This window comes from Pseudophryne corroboree (genome assembly GCF_028390025.1).
Source record: "Pseudophryne corroboree isolate aPseCor3 chromosome 8 unlocalized genomic scaffold, aPseCor3.hap2 SUPER_8_unloc_4, whole genome shotgun sequence".
Lineage (NCBI taxonomy): Eukaryota > Metazoa > Chordata > Amphibia > Anura > Myobatrachidae > Pseudophryne > Pseudophryne corroboree.
The window spans coordinates 482,176-502,431 of NW_026967622.1; the positions used below are offsets into that span (position 1 = coordinate 482,176).

Sequence of the window (20,256 nt, forward strand, 5' to 3'; positions counted from 1 at the left end):
GGTTGTACGGCGCTGTGTAATATGTTAGCGCTATATGAATAAAGTATAATAGTAATAACTACTCTCAGGTTGTACAGCGCTGTGTAATATGTTAGCGTTATATGAATAAAGTATAATAGTAATAACTACTCTCAGGTTGTACGGCGCTGTGTAATATGTTAGCGTTATATGAATAAAGTATAAAAGTAATAACTATTCTCAGGTTGTACAGCGCTGTGTAATATGTTAGCGCTATATGAATAAAGTATAATAGTAATAACTACTCTCAGGTTGTACGGCGCTGTGTAATATGTTAGCGCTATATGAATAAAGTATAATAGTAATAACTATTCTCAGGTTGTATAGCGCTGTGTAATATGTTAGCGCTATATGAATAAAGTATAATAGTAATAACTACTCTCAGGTTGTACAGCGCTGTGTAATATGTTAGCGTTATATGAATAAAGTATAATAGTAATAACTATTCTCAGATTGTACAGCGCTGTGTAATATGTTAGCGCTATATGAATAAAGTATAATAGTAATAACTACTCTCAGGTTGTACAGCGCTGTGTAATATGTTAGCGTTATATGAATAAAGTATAATAGTAATAACTACTCTCAGGTTGTACAGCGCTGTGTAATATGTTAGCGTTATATGAATAAAGTATAATAATAATAACTACTCTCAGGTTGTACGGTGCTGTGTAATATGTTAGCGCTATATGAATAAAGTATAATAGTAATAACTATTCTCAGGTTGTACGGCGCTGTGTAATATGTTAGCGTTATATGAATAAAGTATAATAGTAATAACTACTCTCAGGTTGTACAGCGCTGTGTAATATGTCAGCGCTATATGAATAAAGTATAATAGTGGGGACACAGTGGGAATAGACGTTTCAGTGAATGTTTTCTCCATGCACGATTCCCTCCGACCAGGCATCCTGCACAGTAGCTGCCGCCCTTTTCATGAACGCCCCTCCCCCACAGCGTACGTATTCATATGGCAGACCATTTATATCACCTACGTGCCGCAATCCTGGGGGTGAAACGCCTCTTCCCGGAATACAGACTTATCTGGAACCTATAATGCATCTGGTTGATTATTAATTACTCGCTGCGTCTTCACAAGAGTTTAATGAACAATGGCGGCTATGTGACAAGCTATAAATAAATAAATAGACAATAATAATAAGTGGGGGGGGGGAGATTAACACTGGCTGGTCCGGAGCTCCGGGTGGGCGGCCTCGGAACTGTCAGACATCAGATCTTCCGCGCCGCAGGTTCTCCTAGGAGGGGGGCGCAGGGACCGGGGGCCGCAGGTGGGGTGTCTGCCGCTGAAGGTGTCCTGTATCTTCCGGCGCAGCTCCGCTTGAACCTTCGGGAAAGAGGACAGAGGGGCTGAGATACTGGAGGATAAGATGTTATACTGGAAGCAGAGGGAATACAGAGGAACGCGCGCTCACCTCCTTGTTGCAGATACAGTACAGGACGGCGACCAGCAGCCCCTGTGGAATCAGGAGATAAGACATGGTCTCTATGTCATCTAATGAAGGGACTCCGGGATTTGGGGGGTCTTGTCTATGCCAATTGCCGCTGTAACCTAAGAGCAACTTACATGGAAGGAGCTGAGCAATAACTCCAGCCCCAGTTTACTGTATCTGATCCGACCCCTCGCACTCTCCTCCGGTATCAGGTTAAAGACGGCTTCATGGATCCCAAGAAGTGGAATCAGGGTCAACGTCGACTTGGCCAACCTGAGAGAGCAAAATGAGAGTTGGATGGATGAAGGTTCTGCATGGAGAAATGCTCTGCAGAGCGTGCATTGAGTAATTCACTGAAGATGGATAATGATGGTGTGAGTATGGAGAGATGCTCTGCTGCAGGGTGAGTATGGAGGAATGCTCTGCAGTGTTAGAATAGAGAGAAGGGGAAAGACACTGCAGATGCACCTAGGCAGAGAGATGGCGCGATGTGCTGCCCCAAAGCAGAACCAAGACTAAAACATCTTACTATGTATAGTGTGTGGCAGAGAGAGACTGTCACATATATCAGGGGTATCACCACGGTACAGGGGGAGACATTCCTCACAGGGAGAGAAGTAATAGACCACGAGGACATGAGAGAGACTGTCACATATATCAGGGGTATCACCACGGTACAGGAGGAGACATTCCTCACAGGGAGAGAAGTAATAGGACACGAGGACATGAGAGAGACTGTCACATATATCAGGGGTATCACCACGGTACAGGAGGAGACATTCCTCACAGGGAGAGAAGTAATAGGACACGAGGACATGAGAGAGACTGTCACATATATCAGGGGTATCACCACGGTACAGGAGGGAGACATTCATCACAGGGAGAGAAGTAATAGGACACGAGGACATGAGAGAGACTGTCACATATATCAGGGGTATCACCACGGTACAGGAGGGAGACATTCATCACAGGGAGAGAAGTATTAGACCACGAGGACATGAGAGAGACTGTCACATATATCAGGGGTATCACCACGGTACAGGAGGAGACATTCCTCACAGGGAGAGAAGTAATAGGACACGAGGACATGAGAGAGACTGTCACATATATCAGGGGTATCACCACGGTACAGGAGGAGACATTCCTCACAGGGAGAGAAGTAATAGGACACGAGGACATGAGAGAGACTGTCACATATATCAGAGGTATCACCACGGTACAGGAGGAGACATTCATCACAGGGAGAGAAGTATTAGACCACGAGGACATGAGAGAGACTGTCACATATATCAGGGGTATCACCACGGTACAGGGGGAGACATTCCTCACAGGGAGAGAAGTAATAGGACACGAGGACATGAGAGAGACTGTCACATATATCAGGGGTATCACCACGGTACAGGGGGAGACATTCCTCACAGGGAGAGAAGTAATAGGACACGAGGACATGATAGATACTGTCACATATATCAGGGGTATCACCACGGTACAGGAGGGAGACATTCCTCACAGGGAGAGAAGTAATAGGACACGAGGACATGATAGATACTGTCACATATATCAGGGGTATCACCACGGTACAGGGGGAGACATTCCTCACAGGGAGAGAAGTAATAGGACACGAGGACATGATAGAGACTGTCACATATATCAGGGGTATCACCACGGTACAGGAGGGAGACATTCCTCACAGGGAGAGAAGTAATAGGACACGAGGACATGAGAGAGACTGTCACATATATCAGGGGTATCATCACGGTACAGGGGGAGACATTCCTCACAGGGAGAGAAGTAATAGGACACGAGGACATGATAGAGACTGTCACATATATCAGGGGTGTCACCACGGTACAGGAGGAGACATTCCTCACAGGGAGAGAAGTAATAGACCACGAGGACATGATAGAGACTGTCACATATATCAGGGGTATCACCATGGTACAGGGGGAGACATTCCTCACAGGGAGAGAAGTAATAGGACACGAGGACATGATAGAGACTGTCACATATATCAGGGGTATCACCACGGTACAGGAGGAGACATTCCTCACAGGGAGAGAAGTAATAGGACACGAGGACATGATAGAGACTGTCACATATATCAGGGGTATCACCATGGTACAGGGGGAGACATTCCTCACAGGGAGAGAAGTAATAGGACACGAGGACATGAGAGAGACTGTCACATATATCAGGGGTATCACCACGGTACAGGAGGAGACATTCCTCACAGGGAGAGAAGTAATAGACCACGAGGACATGAGAGAGACTGTCACATATATTAGGGGTATCACCATGGTACAGGAGGAGACATTCCTCACAGGGAGAGAAGTAATAGACCACGAGGACATGATAGAGACTGTCACATATATCAGGGGTATCACCACGGTACAGGGGGAGACATTCCTCACAGGGAGAGAAGTAATAGACCACGAGGACATGATAGAGACTGTCACATATATCAGGGGTATCACCACGGTACAGGAGGAGACATTCCTCACAGGGAGAGAAGTATTAGACCACAAGGACATGATAGAGACTGTCACATATATCAGGGGTATCACCACAGTACAGGGGGAGACATTCCTCACAGGGAGAGAAGTAATAGGACACGAGGACATGATAGAGACTGTCACATATATCAGGGGTATCACCACGGTACAGGAGGAGACATTCCTCACAGGGAGAGAAGTATTAGACCACAAGGACATGATAGAGACTGTCACATATATCAGGGGTATCACCACAGTACAGGGGGAGACATTCCTCACAGGGAGAGAAGTAATAGGACACGAGGACATGATAGAGACTGTCACATATATCAGTGGTATCACCACAGTACAGGGGGAGACATTCCTCACAGGGAGAGAAGTATTAGGAAACGAGGACATGATAGAGACTGTCACATATATCAGGGGTATCACCACGGTACAGGAGGAGACATTCCTCACAGGGAGAGAAGTATTAGACCACAAGGACATGATAGAGACTGTCACATATATCAGGGGTATCACCACAGTACAGGGGGAGACATTCCTCACAGGGAGAGAAGTAATAGGACACGAGGACATGATAGAGACTGTCACATATATCAGGGGTATCACCACGGTACAGGAGGAGACATTCCTCACAGGGAGAGAAGTAATAGGACACGAGGACATGAGAGAGACTGTCACATATATCAGGGGTATCACCACGGTACAGGAGGAGACATTCCTCACAGGGAGAGAAGTATTAGCCCACGAGGACATGATAGAGACTGTCACATATTTTGGGAGGATCACCACGGTACAGGGGGGAGACATTCCTCACAGGGAGAGAAGTATTAGACCACGAGGACATGAGAGAGACTGTCACATATATCAGGGTTATCACCACGGTACAGGGGGAGACATTCCTCACAGGGAGAGAAGTAATAGGACACGAGGACATGAGAGAGACTGTCACATATATCAGGGGTATCACCACGGTACAGGGGGAGACATTCCTCACAGGGAGAGAAGTAATAGGACACGAGGACATGAGAGAGACTGTCACATATATCAGGGGTATCACCACGGTACAGGAGGAGACATTCCTCACAGAGAGAGAAGTAACAGGACACGAGGACATGATAGAGACTGTCACATATATCAGGGGTATCACCACGGTACAGGAGGAGACATTCCTCACAGGGAGAGAAGTATTAGGACACGAGGACATGATAGAGACTGTCACATATATCAGGGGTATCACCACGGTACAGGAGGAGACATTCCTCACAGGGAGAGAAGTAATAAGACACGAGGACATGAGAGAGACTGTCACATATATCAGGGGTATCACCACGGTACAGGAGGAGACATTCCTCACAGGGAGAGAAGTAATAGACCACGAGGACATGAGAGAGACTGTCACATATATCAGGGGTATCACCACGGTACAGGGGGGAGACATTCCTCACCGGGAGAGAAATATTAGGACACGAGGACATGATAGAGACTGTCACATATATCAGGGGTATCACCACGGTACAGGAGGGAGACATTCCTCACATGGAGAGAAGTAATGGACCACGAGGATATGAGAGAGACTGTCACATATATCAGGGGTATTACCACGGTACAGGGGGAGACATTCCTCACAGGGAGAGAAGTAATAGGACACGAGGACATGATAGAGACTGTCACATTTATCAGGGGTATCACCACGGTACAGGGGGAGACATTCCTCACAGGGAGAGAAGTATTAGGACACGAGGACATGATAGAGACTGTCACATATATCAGGGGTATCACCACGGTACATGGGGGAGACATTCCTCACAGTGAGAGAAGTATTAGCCCACGAGGACATGATAGAGACTGTCACATATTTTGGGAGGATCACCACGGTACAGGGGGGAGACATTCCTCACAGTGAGAGAAGTATTAGCCCACGAGGACATGATAGAGACCGTCACATATATCAGGGGTATTACCACGGTACAGGAGGGAGACATTCCTCACAGGGAGAGAAGTATTAGACCACGAGGACATGAGAGAGACTGTCACATAAATCAGGGGTATCACCACGGTACAGGGGGGAGACATTCCTCACAGGGAGAGAAGTATTAGACCACGAGGACATGAGAAAGACTGTCACATATATCAGGGGTATCACCACGGTACAGGGGGAGACATTCCTCACAGGGAGAGAGGTAATAGACCACGAGGACATGAGAAAGACTGTCACATATATGAGTGGTATCACCACGGTACAGGAGGAGACATTCCTCACAGAGAGAGAAGTATTAGACCACGAGGACATGATAGAGACTGTCACATATATCAGGGGTATCACCACGGTACAGGGGGAGACATTCCTCACAGGGAGAGAAGTAGTAGGACACGAGGACATGAGAGAGACTGTCACATATATCAGGGGTATCACCATGGTACAGGGGGAGACATTCCTCACAGGGAGAGAAGTAGTAGGACACGAGGACATGAGAGAGACTGTCACATATATCAGGGGTATCACCACGGTACAGGAAGGATACATTCCTCACAGGAAGAGAAGTAATAGGACACGAGGACATGAGAGAGACTGTCACATATATCAGGGGTATCACCACGGTATAGGAGGGAGACATTCCTCACAGGGAGAGAAGTATTAGACCACGAGGACATGATAGAGACTGTCACATATATCAGCGGTATCACCACGGTATAGGAGGGAGACATTCCTCACAGGGAGAGAAGTATTAGACCACGAGGACATGATAGAGACTGTCACATATATTAGGGGTATCACCACGGTACAGGAGGAGACATTCCTCACAGGTAGAGAAGTAATAGGACACGAGGACATGAGAGAGACTGTCACATATATCAGGGGTATCACCACGGTACAGGGGGAGACATTCCTCACAGGGAGAGAAGTATTAGGACACGAGGACATGAGAGAGACTGTCACATATATCAGGGGTATCACCACGGTACAGGAGGAGACATTCCTCACAGGGAGAGAAGTAATAGGACACGAGGACATGATAGAGACTGTCACATATATCAGGGGTATCACCACGGTACAGGGGGAGACATTCCTCACAGGGAGAGAAGTATTAGGACACGAGGACATGAGAGAGACTGTCACATATATCAGGGGTATCACCACGGTACAGGGGGAGACATTCCTCACAGGGAGAGAAGTAATAGACCACGAGGACATGATAGAGACTGTCACATATATTAGGGGTATCACCACGGTACAGGAGGAGACATTCCTCACATGGAGAGAAGTAATAGGACACGAGGACATGATAGAGACTGTCACATATATCAGGGGTATCACCACGGTACAGGGGGAGACATTCCTCACAGGGAGAGAAGTAATAGGACATGAGGACATGAGAGAGACTGTCACATATATCAGGGGTATCACCACGGTACAGGGGGAGACATTCCTCACAGGGAGAGAAGTAATAGGACACGAGGACATGAGAGAAACTGTCACATATATCAGGGGTATCACCACGGTACAGGGGGAGACATTCCTCACAGGGAGAGAAGTAATAGGACACGAGGACATGAGAGAGACTGTCACATATATCAGGGGTATCGCCACGGTACAGGAGGAGACATTCCTCACAGGGAGAGAAGTATTAGGACACGAGGACACGAGAGAGACTGTCACATATATCAGGGGTATCACCACGGTACAGGGGGAGACATTCCTCACAGGGAGAGAAGTAATAGCACACGAGGACATGAGAGAGACTGTCACATATATCAGGGGTATCACCACGGTACAGGAGGAGACATTCCTCACAGGGAGAGAAGTATTAGGACACGAGGACACGAGAGAGACTGTCACATATATCAGGGGTATCACCACGGTACAGGGGGAGACATTCCTCACAGGGAGAGAAGTATTAGACCACGCGGACATGAGAGAGACTGTCACATATATCAGGGGTATCACCACGGTACAGGAGGAGACATTCCTCACAGGGAGAGAAGTATTAGACCACGAGGACATGATAGAGACTGTCACATATATCAGGGGTATCACCACAGTACAGGGGGAGACATTCCTCACAGGGAGAGATGTATTAGACCACAAGGATATGAGAGAGACTGTCACATATATCAGGGGTATCACCATGGTACAGGGGGAGACATTCCTCATAGGGAGAGAAGTATAAGACCACGAGGACATGATAGAGACTGTCACATATATCAGGGGTATCACCACGGTACAGGAGAGAGACATTCCTCACAGGGAGAGAAGTAATAGGACACGAGGACATGATAGAGACTGTCACATATATCAGGGGTATCACCACGGTACAGGGGGAGACATTCCTCACAGGGAGAGAAGTAATAGGACACGAGGACATGAGAGAGACTGTCACATATATCAGGGCTATCACCACGGTACAGGAGGAGACATTCCTCACAGGGAGAGAAGTAATAGACCACGAGGACATGAGAGAGACTGTCACATATATCAGGGGTATCACCACGGTACAGGGTGAAAGAAGTAATAGGACACGAGGACATGATAGAGACTGTCACATATATCAGGGGTATCACCACGGTACAGGGGGAGACATTCCTCACAGGGAGAGAAGTAATAGACCACGAGGACATGATAGAGACTGTCACATATATCAGGGGTATCACCACGGTACAGGAGGAGACATTCCTCACAGGGAGAGAAGTAATAGGACACGAGGACATGAGAGAGACTGTCACATATATCAGGGGTATCACCACGGTACAGGAGGAGACATTCCTCACAGGGAGAGAAGTAATAGGACACGAGGACATGATAGAGTCTGTCACATATATCAGGGGTATCTCACTACGGTACAGGAGGAGACATTCCTCACAGGGAGAGAAGTAATAGACCACGAGGACATGAGAGAGACTGTCACATATATCAGGGGTATCACCACGGCACAGGAGGAGACATTCCTCACAGGGAGAGAAGTAATAGACCAGGAGGACATGCACTGAGACTGGAGTGGGGGGGGGGGGGGGGGGGGGGGGTTTCAAGTGGAAGAGCCTCCCAGCAGAGGTGGTATAGGGTAAGTCAGTAGAGCAATGTAAACATGCATGGGATAGACATAAGGATATCCTTACATAGAAATAAGGATCAACTAGGGTTTGAGGTAACAATATGGTAAGAAAGGGGCAGACTGGATGGGTCAAGTGGTTCTTATCTGCTGTCACATTCTATGTTTCTATGTATCAAGGTTTCAGTGGATATTTATAAGACAGACTGGAAGCACATCAGTATATATGGAGGGTTATCAACTGAATGGAGATTGGGTGCATGGTGGCTCTATAACACTGCCTGTGATCCTTTACTGAGTGTGGACTGGGATTGCCTGGGATGGGGGCATGGGATGAATGGAAGCTGGTATCGGACTTGCTGGGATGAGTGGCAGCGGGTAAGGGACTGGCTGGGATGGGTGGCAGTGGGTAAGGAACTGGCTGGGACGGGTGGCAGCGGCTAAAGGACTGTCAGGGATGGGAGCATGGGATGGGTGGCAGGGGTTAAGAGACTGGCTGGGATTGGTGGCAGCGGATAAGAGACTGGGATGGGTGGCAGCGGGTAAGAGACTGTCTGGGATAGAAGCATGGGGTGAGTGGCAGGTGGTTTGGGACTGGTTGAGGTCTGAGTTACCTGGGATTGGCTGACTTGGAAGCTGGTCTGGAACTGGCTGGGATGGGAGCTGCCTGGGACTGGTTGGGTTGGGACCTGTTCTGGGCCTAACTGGGATGGCGCATGCAGTGGTTGGTAGCTGGTATAGGACTGGCTGGGATTAGTGACAGCTGGTATAGGACTGGCTGGGATGAGTGACAGCTGGTACAGGATTTGCTGGGATGAGTGACAGCTGGTATAGGACTGGCTGGGATTAGTGACAGCTGGTATAGGACTGGCTGGGATTAGTGACAGCTGGTATAGGACTGGCTGGGATTAGTGACAGCTGGTATAGGACTGGCTGGGATGAGTGACAGCTGGTATAGGATTGGCTGGGATGAGTGACAGCTGGTATAGGATTGGCTGGGATGAGTGAGAGCTGGTATAGGACTGGCTGGGATGAGTGACAGCTGGTATAGGACTGGCTGGGATGAGTGACAGCTGGTATAGGACTGGCTGGGATGAGTGACAGCTGGTACAGGATTGGCTGGGATGAGTGACAGCTGGTACAGGACTGGCTGGGATGAGTGACAGCTGGCACAGGACTGGCTGGGATGAGTGGTAGCTGGTTTAAGACTGGCTGGGATGGGTGGCAGTGGGTAAGGGACTGGCTGGGATGGGTGGCAGTGGGTAAGGGACTGGCTGGGATGGGTGGCAGTGGGTAAGGGACTGGCTGGGATGAGTGGCAGTGGGTAAGGGACTGGCTGGGATGAGTGGCAGTGGGTAAGGGACTGGCTGGGATGGGTGGCAGTGGGTAAGGGCCTGGCTGGGATGGGTGGCAGTGGGTAAGGGACTGGCTGGGATTAGTGACAGCTGGTATAGGACTGGCTGGGATGAGTGACAGCTGGTACAGGACTGGCTGGGATGAGTGACAGCTGGTACAGGACTGGCTGGGATGAGTGACAGCTGGTATAGGATTGGCTTGGATGAGTGGTAGCTGGTTTAAGACTGGCTGGGATGGGTGGCAGTGGGTAAGGGACTGGCTGGGATGGGTGGCAGTGGGTAAGGGACTGGCTGGGATGGGTGGCAGTGGGTAAGGGACTGGCTGGGATGGGTGGCAGTGGGTAAGGGCCTGGCTGGGATGGGTGGAAGTGGGTAAGGGATTGGCTGGGATTAGTGACAGCTGGTATAGGACTGGCTGGGATGAGAGACAGCTGGTATAGGACTGGCTGGGATTAGTGACAGCTGGTATAGGACTGGCTGGGATGAGTGACAGCTGGTATAGGACTGGCTGGGATGACTGACAGCCAGCTGTCACTCATCCCAGCCAGTCCTGTACCAGCCAGTCCTGTACCAGCTGTCACTCATCCCAGCCAGTCCTGTACCAGCTGTCACTCATCCCAGCCAGTCCTATACCAGCTGTCACTCATCCCAGCCAGTCCTATACCAGCTGCCACATGGCAGGGATGAGTGACAGCTGGTATAGGACTGGCTGGGATGAGTGACAGCTGGTATAGGACTGGCTGGGATGAGTGACAGCTGGTACAGAACTGGCTGGGATGAGTGACAGCTGGTATAGGATTGGCTGGGATGAGTGGTAGCTGGTTTAAGACTGGCTGGGATGGGTGGCAGTGGGTAAGGGACTGGCTGGGATGGGTGGCAGTGGGTAAGGGCCTGGCTGGGATGGGTGGCAGTGGGTAAGGGCCTGGCTGGGATGGGTGGCAGTGGGTAAGGGACTGGCTGGGATTAGTGACAGCTGGTATAGGACTGGCTGGGATGAGTGACAGCTGGTATAGGACTGGCTGGGATGAGTGACAGCTGGTATAGGACTGGCTGGGATGAGTGACAGCTGGTACAGGACTGGCTGGGATGAGTGACAGCTGGTACAGGACTGGCTGGTATGAGTGACAGCTGGTATAGGATTGGCTGGGATGAGTGGTAGCTGGTTTATGACTGGCTGGGATGGGTGGCAGTGGGTAAGTGACTGGCTGGGATGGGTGGCAGTGGGTAAGGGACTGGCTGGGATGGGTGGCAGTGGGTAAGGGCCTGGCTGGGATGGGTGGCAGTGGGTAAGGGACTGGCTGGGATTAGTGACAGCTGGTATAGGACTGGCTGGGATGAGTGACAGCTGGTATAGGACTGGCTGGGATGAGTGACAGCTGGTATAGGACTGGCTGGGATGAGTGACAGCTGGTACAGGACTGGCTGGGATGAGTGACAGCTGGTACAGGACTGGCTGGTATGAGTGACAGCTGGTATAGGATTGGCTGGGATGAGTGACAGCTGGTATAGGACTGGCTGGGATGAGTGACAGCTGGTATAGGACTGGCTGGGATGAGTGACAGCTGGTACAGGACTGGCTGGGATGAGTGACAGCTGGTACAGGACTGGCTGGTATGAGTGACAGCTGGTATAGGATTGGCTGGGATGAGTGGTAGCTGGTTTATGACTGGCTGGGATGGGTGGCAGTGGGTAAGGGACTGGCTGGGATGGGTGGCAGTGGGTAAGGGACTGGCTGGGATGGGTGGAAGTGGGTAAGGGTCTAGCTGGGATGGGTGGCAGTGGGTAAGGGCCTGGCTGGGATGGGTGGAAGTGGGTAAGGGCCTGGCTGGGATGGGTGGAAGTGGGTAAGGGACTGGCTGGGATGGGTGGCAGTGGGTAAGGGCCTGGCTGGGATGGGTGGCAGTGGGTAAGGGACTGGCTGGGATGGGTGGCAGTGGGTAAGGGACTGGCTGGGATGGGTGGCAGTGGGTAAGGGCCTGGCTGGGATGGGTGGCAGTGGGTAAGGGCCTGGCTGGGATGGGTGGCAGTGGGTAAGGGCCTGGCTGGGATGGGTGGCAGTGGGTAAGGGACTGGCTGGGATGGGTGGCAGTGGGTAAGGGCCTGGCTGGGATGGGTGGCAGTGGGTAAGGGACTGGCTGGGATGGGTGGCAGTGGGTAAGGGACTGGCTGGGATGGGTGGCAGTGGGTAAGGGCCTGGCTGGGATGGGTGGCAGTGGGTATGGGACTGGCTGGGATGGGTGGCAGTGGGTAAGGGCCTGGCTGGGTTTGGAGCTGATCTGGCACTGGCTGGGATGTGAGCTGCCTGGGACGGACTGGTTGGGTTGGGAACTTCTCTGGGACTGGCTTTGGGGCTTAATGGATGGGAGCTACAGAAATGAGAAATGTCTCTCTCCCTTTAGTGTGATGGGTGCAATGTGGCTCAATACTACAGACCCCACCCAGTGTACTAATATAATATTCTATGTGAAGCACTGGGTACAGAGAGGCCGACTCTGGTATGATGTGCAAAATCAATAGTGATCTGCAAGGGTGTTCTGTGTTACTGCTCTGCAGAATGACGCAGGTAAGATGCTCCGCAGACTTATGTATCACAGTATCTGCTCTGATGAATGTTCAAGGTGTGATGCTCTGCAGATCTTGTGATCACTGCTCTGTGGAATGTCCAGGCTATGATACTCTGCAGGGCGTTTCTTGTGACCACTGCTCCGCGCACCTATACTTGCGGTCACTCCTCCTCATCTGATTTGCTCTGAGTTTCAGTACCAGGATGCGCAGAATACGCAGGAAGATGATAAAGTTCACCTGTAACACACACAAGACATCATCATATACTGTACTTGTGACATCATATTTGTTACATCAAAGTGGTGTCACCTTTACTGGTGACACCACTGTGTGACATCACTGCTACGCTATAAAGCACGTGTGACATCACTGCTACCCTATAAAGCATGTGTGACATCACTTCTACCCTATAAATCATGTGACATCACTGCTACCATATAAAGCATGTGTGACATCACTGCTACCCTACGAAACACGTGTGACATCACTGCTACCCTATAAAGCACGTGTGACATCACTGCTACCCTATAAAGCATGTGACATCACTGCTACCATATAAAGCATGTGTGACATCACTGATACCCTATGAAACACATGTGACATCACTGCTACCCTATAAAGTATGTGTGATATCACTGCTGCCCTATAAAGCATGTGTGACATCACTGCTACCCTATAAAGCATGTGTGACATCACTTCTACCCTATAAAGCATCTGTGACATCACTGCTACCCTATAAAGCATGTGTGACATCACTGATACCCTACAAAGCACATGACATCACTGCTACCCTACAAAACACGTGACATCACTGCTACCCTATAAAGCACGTGTGACATCACTGCTACCCTATGAAGCACGTGTGACATCACTGCTACCCTATGAAGCACGTGTGACATCACTGCTACCCTATAAAGCATGTGTGACATCACTGCTACCCTATAAAGCACGTGTGACATCACTGCTACCCTATAAAGCACGTGTGACATCACTGCTACCCTATACAGCACGTGTGACATCACTGCTACCCTATACAGCACGTGTGACATCACTGCTACCCTATAAAGCATGTGACATCACTGCTACCCTATAAAGCACGTGTGACATCACTGCTAGCCTATAAAGCATGTGACATCACTGCTACCCTATACAGCACGTGTGACATCACTGCTACCCTATAAAGCACGTGTGACGTCACTGCTACCCTATGAAGCATGTGTGACATCACTGCTACCCTATAAAGCACGTGTGACATCACTGCTACCCTATGAAGCATGTGTGACATCACTGCTACCCTATAAAGCATGTGTGACATCACTGCTACCCTATAAAGCATGTGTGACATCACTGCTACCCTATAAAGCACGTGTGACATCACTGCTACCCTATAAAGCACGTGTGACATCACTGCTACCCTATAAAGCACGTGTGACATTACTGCTACCCTATAAAGCACGTGACACATCACTGCTACCCTATAAAGCACGTGTGACATCACTGCTACCCTATAAAGCATGTGACATCACCGCTACCCTATAAAGCACGTGTGACATCACTGATACCTTATAGAGCACGTGTGACATCACTGATACCTTATAAAGCACGTGTGACATCACTGCTACCCTATAAAGCACGTGTGACATCACTGTGGTGCATAAAATACTGACTCCAGGCGTTCAGCACTAGATATACTGTATAACTATATCATTCATTACTGATAGATCATATCGTCATTATTATGTATTTGTGTATGATGTATTGCAGAACCCTACACACGTCTTGCCTACAGTCTGCGCCCACTTCCCGACTGACGCAGTTGGTTGGATGACGCTTTGCCATGAATCACGGCTTTGAGCAGCAAACAGCGCCATGATGATTCGGCTGTGACACTACACCCCGTCATTGGACATGGTTGCCCTATTCAGGGCTCTCCCAAAGGGAGTATTAAACAAGTCTAAGAGTGCGCGTTATGTGCATTAGATAACAGTACGCTTTTCTCTGTCAGTAGTTATGGTAAATACATCCCACACATAACGGAGCATTATACTGTAATAGTGCGGCACACTGCTCTGTAGATGGTGCTGTATGGCTGCACCAGGAGCAGCGGTGTCACACACTACTCTTAGGTAGCTGACATAGGGGTTAGGGGCAAATACAGGATTTCTACAGGGGGTTTCCAAATGCAATCCACAATCTCCCACTCTGCGGAACATTGGAGCAAGTGCGGGAGTCTGGGGGAGCGGTAGAAGAACCTAGTACCAACCCTGGAACATACATGTGCACATTGGTCTTTCTACACACTGGCTACTGTATGGGATACAGTATTAATAATGCTCGTCTGGCTGCATTCAGTCCTATCTCATTCAGCAGCGGCTCCAGCGGGTGCAGAATGCAGATATATCCATCTCATGGAACAAGATTACCTTTCACATTAGCAGTCTAAAACTAAGGAGAACGAGGATTTCTATGCACACCTCATCCAGCTGCACAGCCAGGGGGGTGCGAGCGGTGCGATCTCTCCCACTCAGGCAGCATAGACCCAGCACAAAGCATTGTGTGCTGCGTAGAGAGGCTGCTGCTGACAGGTAAGAGGGGGCAGCCCGGGTAATAAGTACCCCCTCCCCCGCTGATCCTCTGGTGCTGCATGACAAAACACATTGTACTCTTCCACTGTCTTATAAGTACAACATTATTTCACCCCATACAGTAATACGCAGAGCTGCCAGCTCCATGTGGAACGTTGTCTTGTGCGCCTCACAATAATAATAGTACCCTCTCCTATGTATACACAACTCCCCGCTTCCTGCCCTTCATCCTGCACCACGGAGAGGTGGACACTTACCAGCACGGCCAGGAGGATGGGAGTGCGAATTATCCACCAATAGGAACGGTTGTCATTTCTCTGCCAACATCTACAATAAAACAGAGAGGCGTCACTCATCCGCTGTAGGGCCTGCAGAGCCTCGTCATGTGCCCCCGGCAGCTCACCTTATGTAAGTCCCTGGCAGGAACGGGTGTATAATAACACATATGTGATATACTGTATGTCTGCTGCGTGAGGTTTAATGGGTGATCACAGCGATAGGGCCACTGGCTGTCACTTCAGGTGCCGCCTCCCACACCACCACCAACTGCACCTCCGGCTTCAGCAGCACCATTTACTGTGTCATAGCGGTCATCAGGAGATGCTCCCTCCTGGCTGGGTGGCCATCTTTGTACACCCAGGTTACCCGCTTGTGGGGATCAATGTAGGGGCGGAGCTGGCTGAATCTAGAGAGTGATGGCAGATCTGGCAGGGTCTATAGAGAGTGATGGGAGATCTGGCTGGGTCTATAGAGAGTGATGGGAGATCTGGCTGGGTCTATAGAGAGTGATGGGAGATCCTGCTGGGTCTATAGAGAGTGATGGGAGATCCTGCTGGGTCTATATAGAGTGATGGGAGATCTGGCAGGGTCTATAGAGAGTGATGGGAGCTCTGGCTGGGTCTATAGAGAGTGATGGGAGCTCTGGCTGGGTCTATAGAGAGTGATGGGAGCTCTGGCTGGGTCTATAGAGAGTGATGGGAGATCAGGCTGGGTCTATATAGAGTGATGGGAGATCTGGCTGGGTCTATAGAGTGATGGAAGCTCCTGCTGGGTCTATAGAGAGTGATGGGAGATCCTGCTGGGTCTATATAGAGTGATGGGAGATCTGGCAGGGTCTATAGAGAGTGATGGGAGCTCTGGCTGGGTCTATAGAGAGTGATGGGAGATCTGGCTGGGTCTATAGAGTGATGGAAGCTCCTGCTGGGTCTATAGAGAGTGATGGGAGATCCTGCTGGGTCTATAGAGAGTGATGGGAGATCTGGCAGGGTCTATAGAAAGTGATAGGAGCTCTGGCTGGGTCTATAGAGAGTGATGGCAGATCTGGCTGGGTCTATAGAGAGTGATGGCAGATTTGGATGGGTCTATAGAGAGTGATGGGAGCTCTGGCTGGGTCTATGGAGAGTGATGGGAGCACTGGCTGGGTCTATACAGAGTGATGGGAGCTCTGGCTGGGTCTATAGAGAGTGATGGTAGATCTGGCTGGTTCTATAGAGAGTGATGGGAGCTCTGGCTGGGTCTATAGAGAGTGATGGTAGATCTGGCTGGTTCTATAGAGAGTGATGGGAGATCTGGCTGGGTCTATAGAGAGTGATGGGAGATCTGGCTGGGTCTATAGAGAGTGATGGCAGGTCTGGCTGGGTCTATAGAGAGTGATGGGAGCTCTGGCTCGGTCTATAGAGAGTGATGGAAGCTCTGGCTGGGTCTATAGAGAGTGATGGAAGCTCTGGCTTGGTCTATAGAGAGTGATGGGAGCTCTGGCTGGATCTATAGAGAGTGATGGGAGCTCTGGCTGGGTCTATAAAGAGTGATGGCAGATCTGGCTGGGTCTATAGAGAGTGATGGGAGCTCTGGCTGGGTCTATACAAAGTGATGGGAGATATGGCTGGGTATATAGAGTGATGGCAGATCTGGCTGGGTCTATAGAGAGTGATGGGAGATCAGGCTGGGTCTATAGAGAGTGATGGGAGATCAGGCTGGGTCTATAGAGAGTGATGGGAGATCAGGCTGGGTCTATAGAGAGTGATGGCAGATCTCGCTGGGTCTATAGAGAGTGATGGGAGATCAGGCTGGGTCTATAGAGAGAGATGGGAGCTCTGGCTGGGTCTATAGAGAGTGATGGGAGATTTGGCTGGGTCTATAGAGAGTGATGGGAGCTCTGACTGGGTCTATAGAGAGTGATGGCAGATCTGGCTGGGTCTATAGAGAGTGATGGGAGCTCTGGCTGGGTCTATAGAGAGTGATGGGAGATCTGGCTGGGTCTATAGAGAGTGATGGGAGATCTGGCTGGGTCTATAGAGAGTGATGGGAACTCTGGCTGGGTCTATAGAGAGTGATGGCAGATCTGGCTGGGTCTATAGAGAGTGATGGGAGCTCTGGCTGGGTCTATAGAGAGTGATGGGAGCTCTGGCTGGGTCTATAGAGAGTGGTGGCAGATATGGCTGGGTCTATAGAGAGTGATGGGAGATCTGGCTGAGTCTATAGAGAATGATGGGAGCTCTGACTGGGTCTATAGAAAGTGATGGGAGCACTGGCTGGGTCTATACAGAGTGATGGGAGCTCTGGCTGGCTCTATAGAGAGTGATGGCAGATCTGGCTGGTTCTATAGAGAGTGATGGGAGATCTGGCTGGGTCTATAGAGAGTGATGGGAGATCTGGCTGGATCTATAGAGAGTGATGGCAGGTCTGGCTGGGTCTATAGAGAGTGATGGGAGCTCTGGCTGGGTCTATAGAGAGTGATGGGAGCTCTGGCTGGGTCTATAGAGAGTGATGGGAGATCAGGCTGGGTCTATAGAGAGTGGTGGCAGATCTGGCTGGGTCTATAGAGAGTGATGGAGATCAGGCTGGGTCTATAAAGAGTGATAGGAGCTCTGGCTGGGTCTATAGAGAGTGATGGGAGATTTGGCTGGGTCTATAGAGAGTGATGGGAGATCTGGCTGGGTCTATAGAGAGTGATGGCAGATCTGGCTGGGTCTATAGAGAGTGATGGGAGCTCTGGCTGGGTCTATAGAGAGTGGTGGCAGATCTGGCTGGGTCTATAGAGAGTGATGGGAGATCTGGCTGAGTCTATAGAGAGTGATGGGAGCTCTGGCTGGGTCTATAGAGAGTGATGGCAGATCTGGCTGGGTCTATAGAGAGTGATGGCAGATCTGGCTGGCTCTATAGAGTGATGGGAGCTCTGGCTGGCTCTATAGAGTGATGGGAGCTCTGGCTGGCTCTATAGAGTGATGGGAGCTCTGGCTGGGTCTATAGAGAGTGATGGGAGATCTGACCGGCTCTATAGAGTGATGGGAGCTCTGGCTGTGTCTATAGAGAGTGATGGCAGATCTGGGTGGGTCTATAGAGAGTGATGGGAGCTCTGGCTGGGTCTATAGAGAGTGATGGGAGCTCTGGCTGGGTCTATAGAGAGTGATGGGAGCTCTAGCTGGGTCTATAGAGAGTGATGGGAGCTCTGGCTGGGTCTATAGAGAGTGATGGGAGCTCTGGCTGGGTCTATAGAGAGTGATGGGAGATCTGGCTGGGTCTATAGAGAGTGATGGGAGATCTGGCTGGGTCTATAGAGAGTGATGGGAGATCTGGCTGGGTCTATAGAGAGTGATGGCAGATCTGGCTGGGTCTATAGAGAGTCATGGCAGATCTGGCTGGGTCTATAGAGAGTAATGGGAGATCTGGATGGGTCTATAGAGAGTGATGGGAGATCTGGCTAGGTCTATAGGGTGATGGGAGCTCTGGCTGGGTATATAGAGAGTGATGGGGGATCTGGCTGGGTCTATAGAGAGTGATGGGAAATCTGGCTGGGTCTATTGAGAGTGATGGGAGCTCTGGCTGGGTCTATAGAGAGTGATGGGAGATCTGGCTGGGTCTATAGAGAGTGATGGGAGCTCTGGCTGGGTCTATAGAGAGTGATGGGAGATCTGGCTGGGTCTATAGAGAGTGATGAGGGATCTGGCTGGGTATATAGAGAGTGATTGGGGATCTGGCTGGGTCTATAGAGAGTGATGGGAGATCTGGCTGGGTCTATAGAGAGTGATGGGGGATCTGGCTGGGTATATAGAGAGTGATGGGGGATCTGGCTGGGTCTATAGAGAGTGATGGCAGATCTGGTTGGGTCTATAGAGTGATGGGAGCTCTGGCTGTGTCTATAGAGAGTGATGGCAGATCTCGCTGGGTCTATAGAGAGTGATGGGAGCTCTGGCTGGGTCTACAGAGAGTGATGGGAGCTCTGGCTGTGTCTACAGAGAGTGATGGGAGCTCTGGCTGGGTCTAGAGAGAGTGATGGGAGCTCTGGCTGGGTCTCTAGAGAGTGATGGGAGCTCTGGCTGGGTCTATAGAGAGTGATGGGAGCTCTGGCTGGGTCTATAGAGAGTGATGGGAGATCCTGCTGGGTCTATAGAGAGTGATGGGAGATCCTGCTGGGTCTATATAGAGTGATGGGAGATCTGGCAGGGTCTATAGAGAGTGATGGGAGCTCTGGCTGGGTCTATAGAGAGTGATGGGAGCTCTGGCTGGGTCTATAGAGAGTGATGGGAGCTCTGGCTGGGTCTATAGAGAGTGATGGGAGATCAGGCTGGGTCTATATAGAGTGATGGGAGATCTGGCTGGGTCTATAGAGTGATGGAAGCTCCTGCTGGGTCTATAGAGAGTGATGGGAGATCCTGCTGGGTCTATATAGAGTGATGGGAGATCTGGCAGGGTCTATAGAGAGTGATGGGAGCTCTGGCTGGGTCTATAGAGAGTGATGGGAG

General features: G+C 50.2%; 1 protein-coding gene across 1 annotated transcript in view; it reads right to left on the reverse strand.

The window, feature by feature from the left end:
• Window positions 1-1,137: 1,137 nt before the first annotated feature.
• GIPR (gastric inhibitory polypeptide receptor) overlaps window positions 1,138-20,256 on the reverse strand; it is a 94,256-nt gene continuing 75,137 nt past the window's right edge. Inside the window, exons 8-12 of the mRNA XM_063950476.1 lie at window positions 15,772-15,841; window positions 13,078-13,166; window positions 1,601-1,739; window positions 1,449-1,490; window positions 1,138-1,360 (exon numbers count right to left, since the gene is read on the reverse strand). Coding sequence (XP_063806546.1) covers window positions 1,193-1,360; window positions 1,449-1,490; window positions 1,601-1,739; window positions 13,078-13,166; window positions 15,772-15,841 — 508 coding nt within the window. The 3' untranslated portion in view covers window positions 1,138-1,192. The remainder of the gene's footprint in view (window positions 1,361-1,448; window positions 1,491-1,600; window positions 1,740-13,077; window positions 13,167-15,771; window positions 15,842-20,256) is intronic.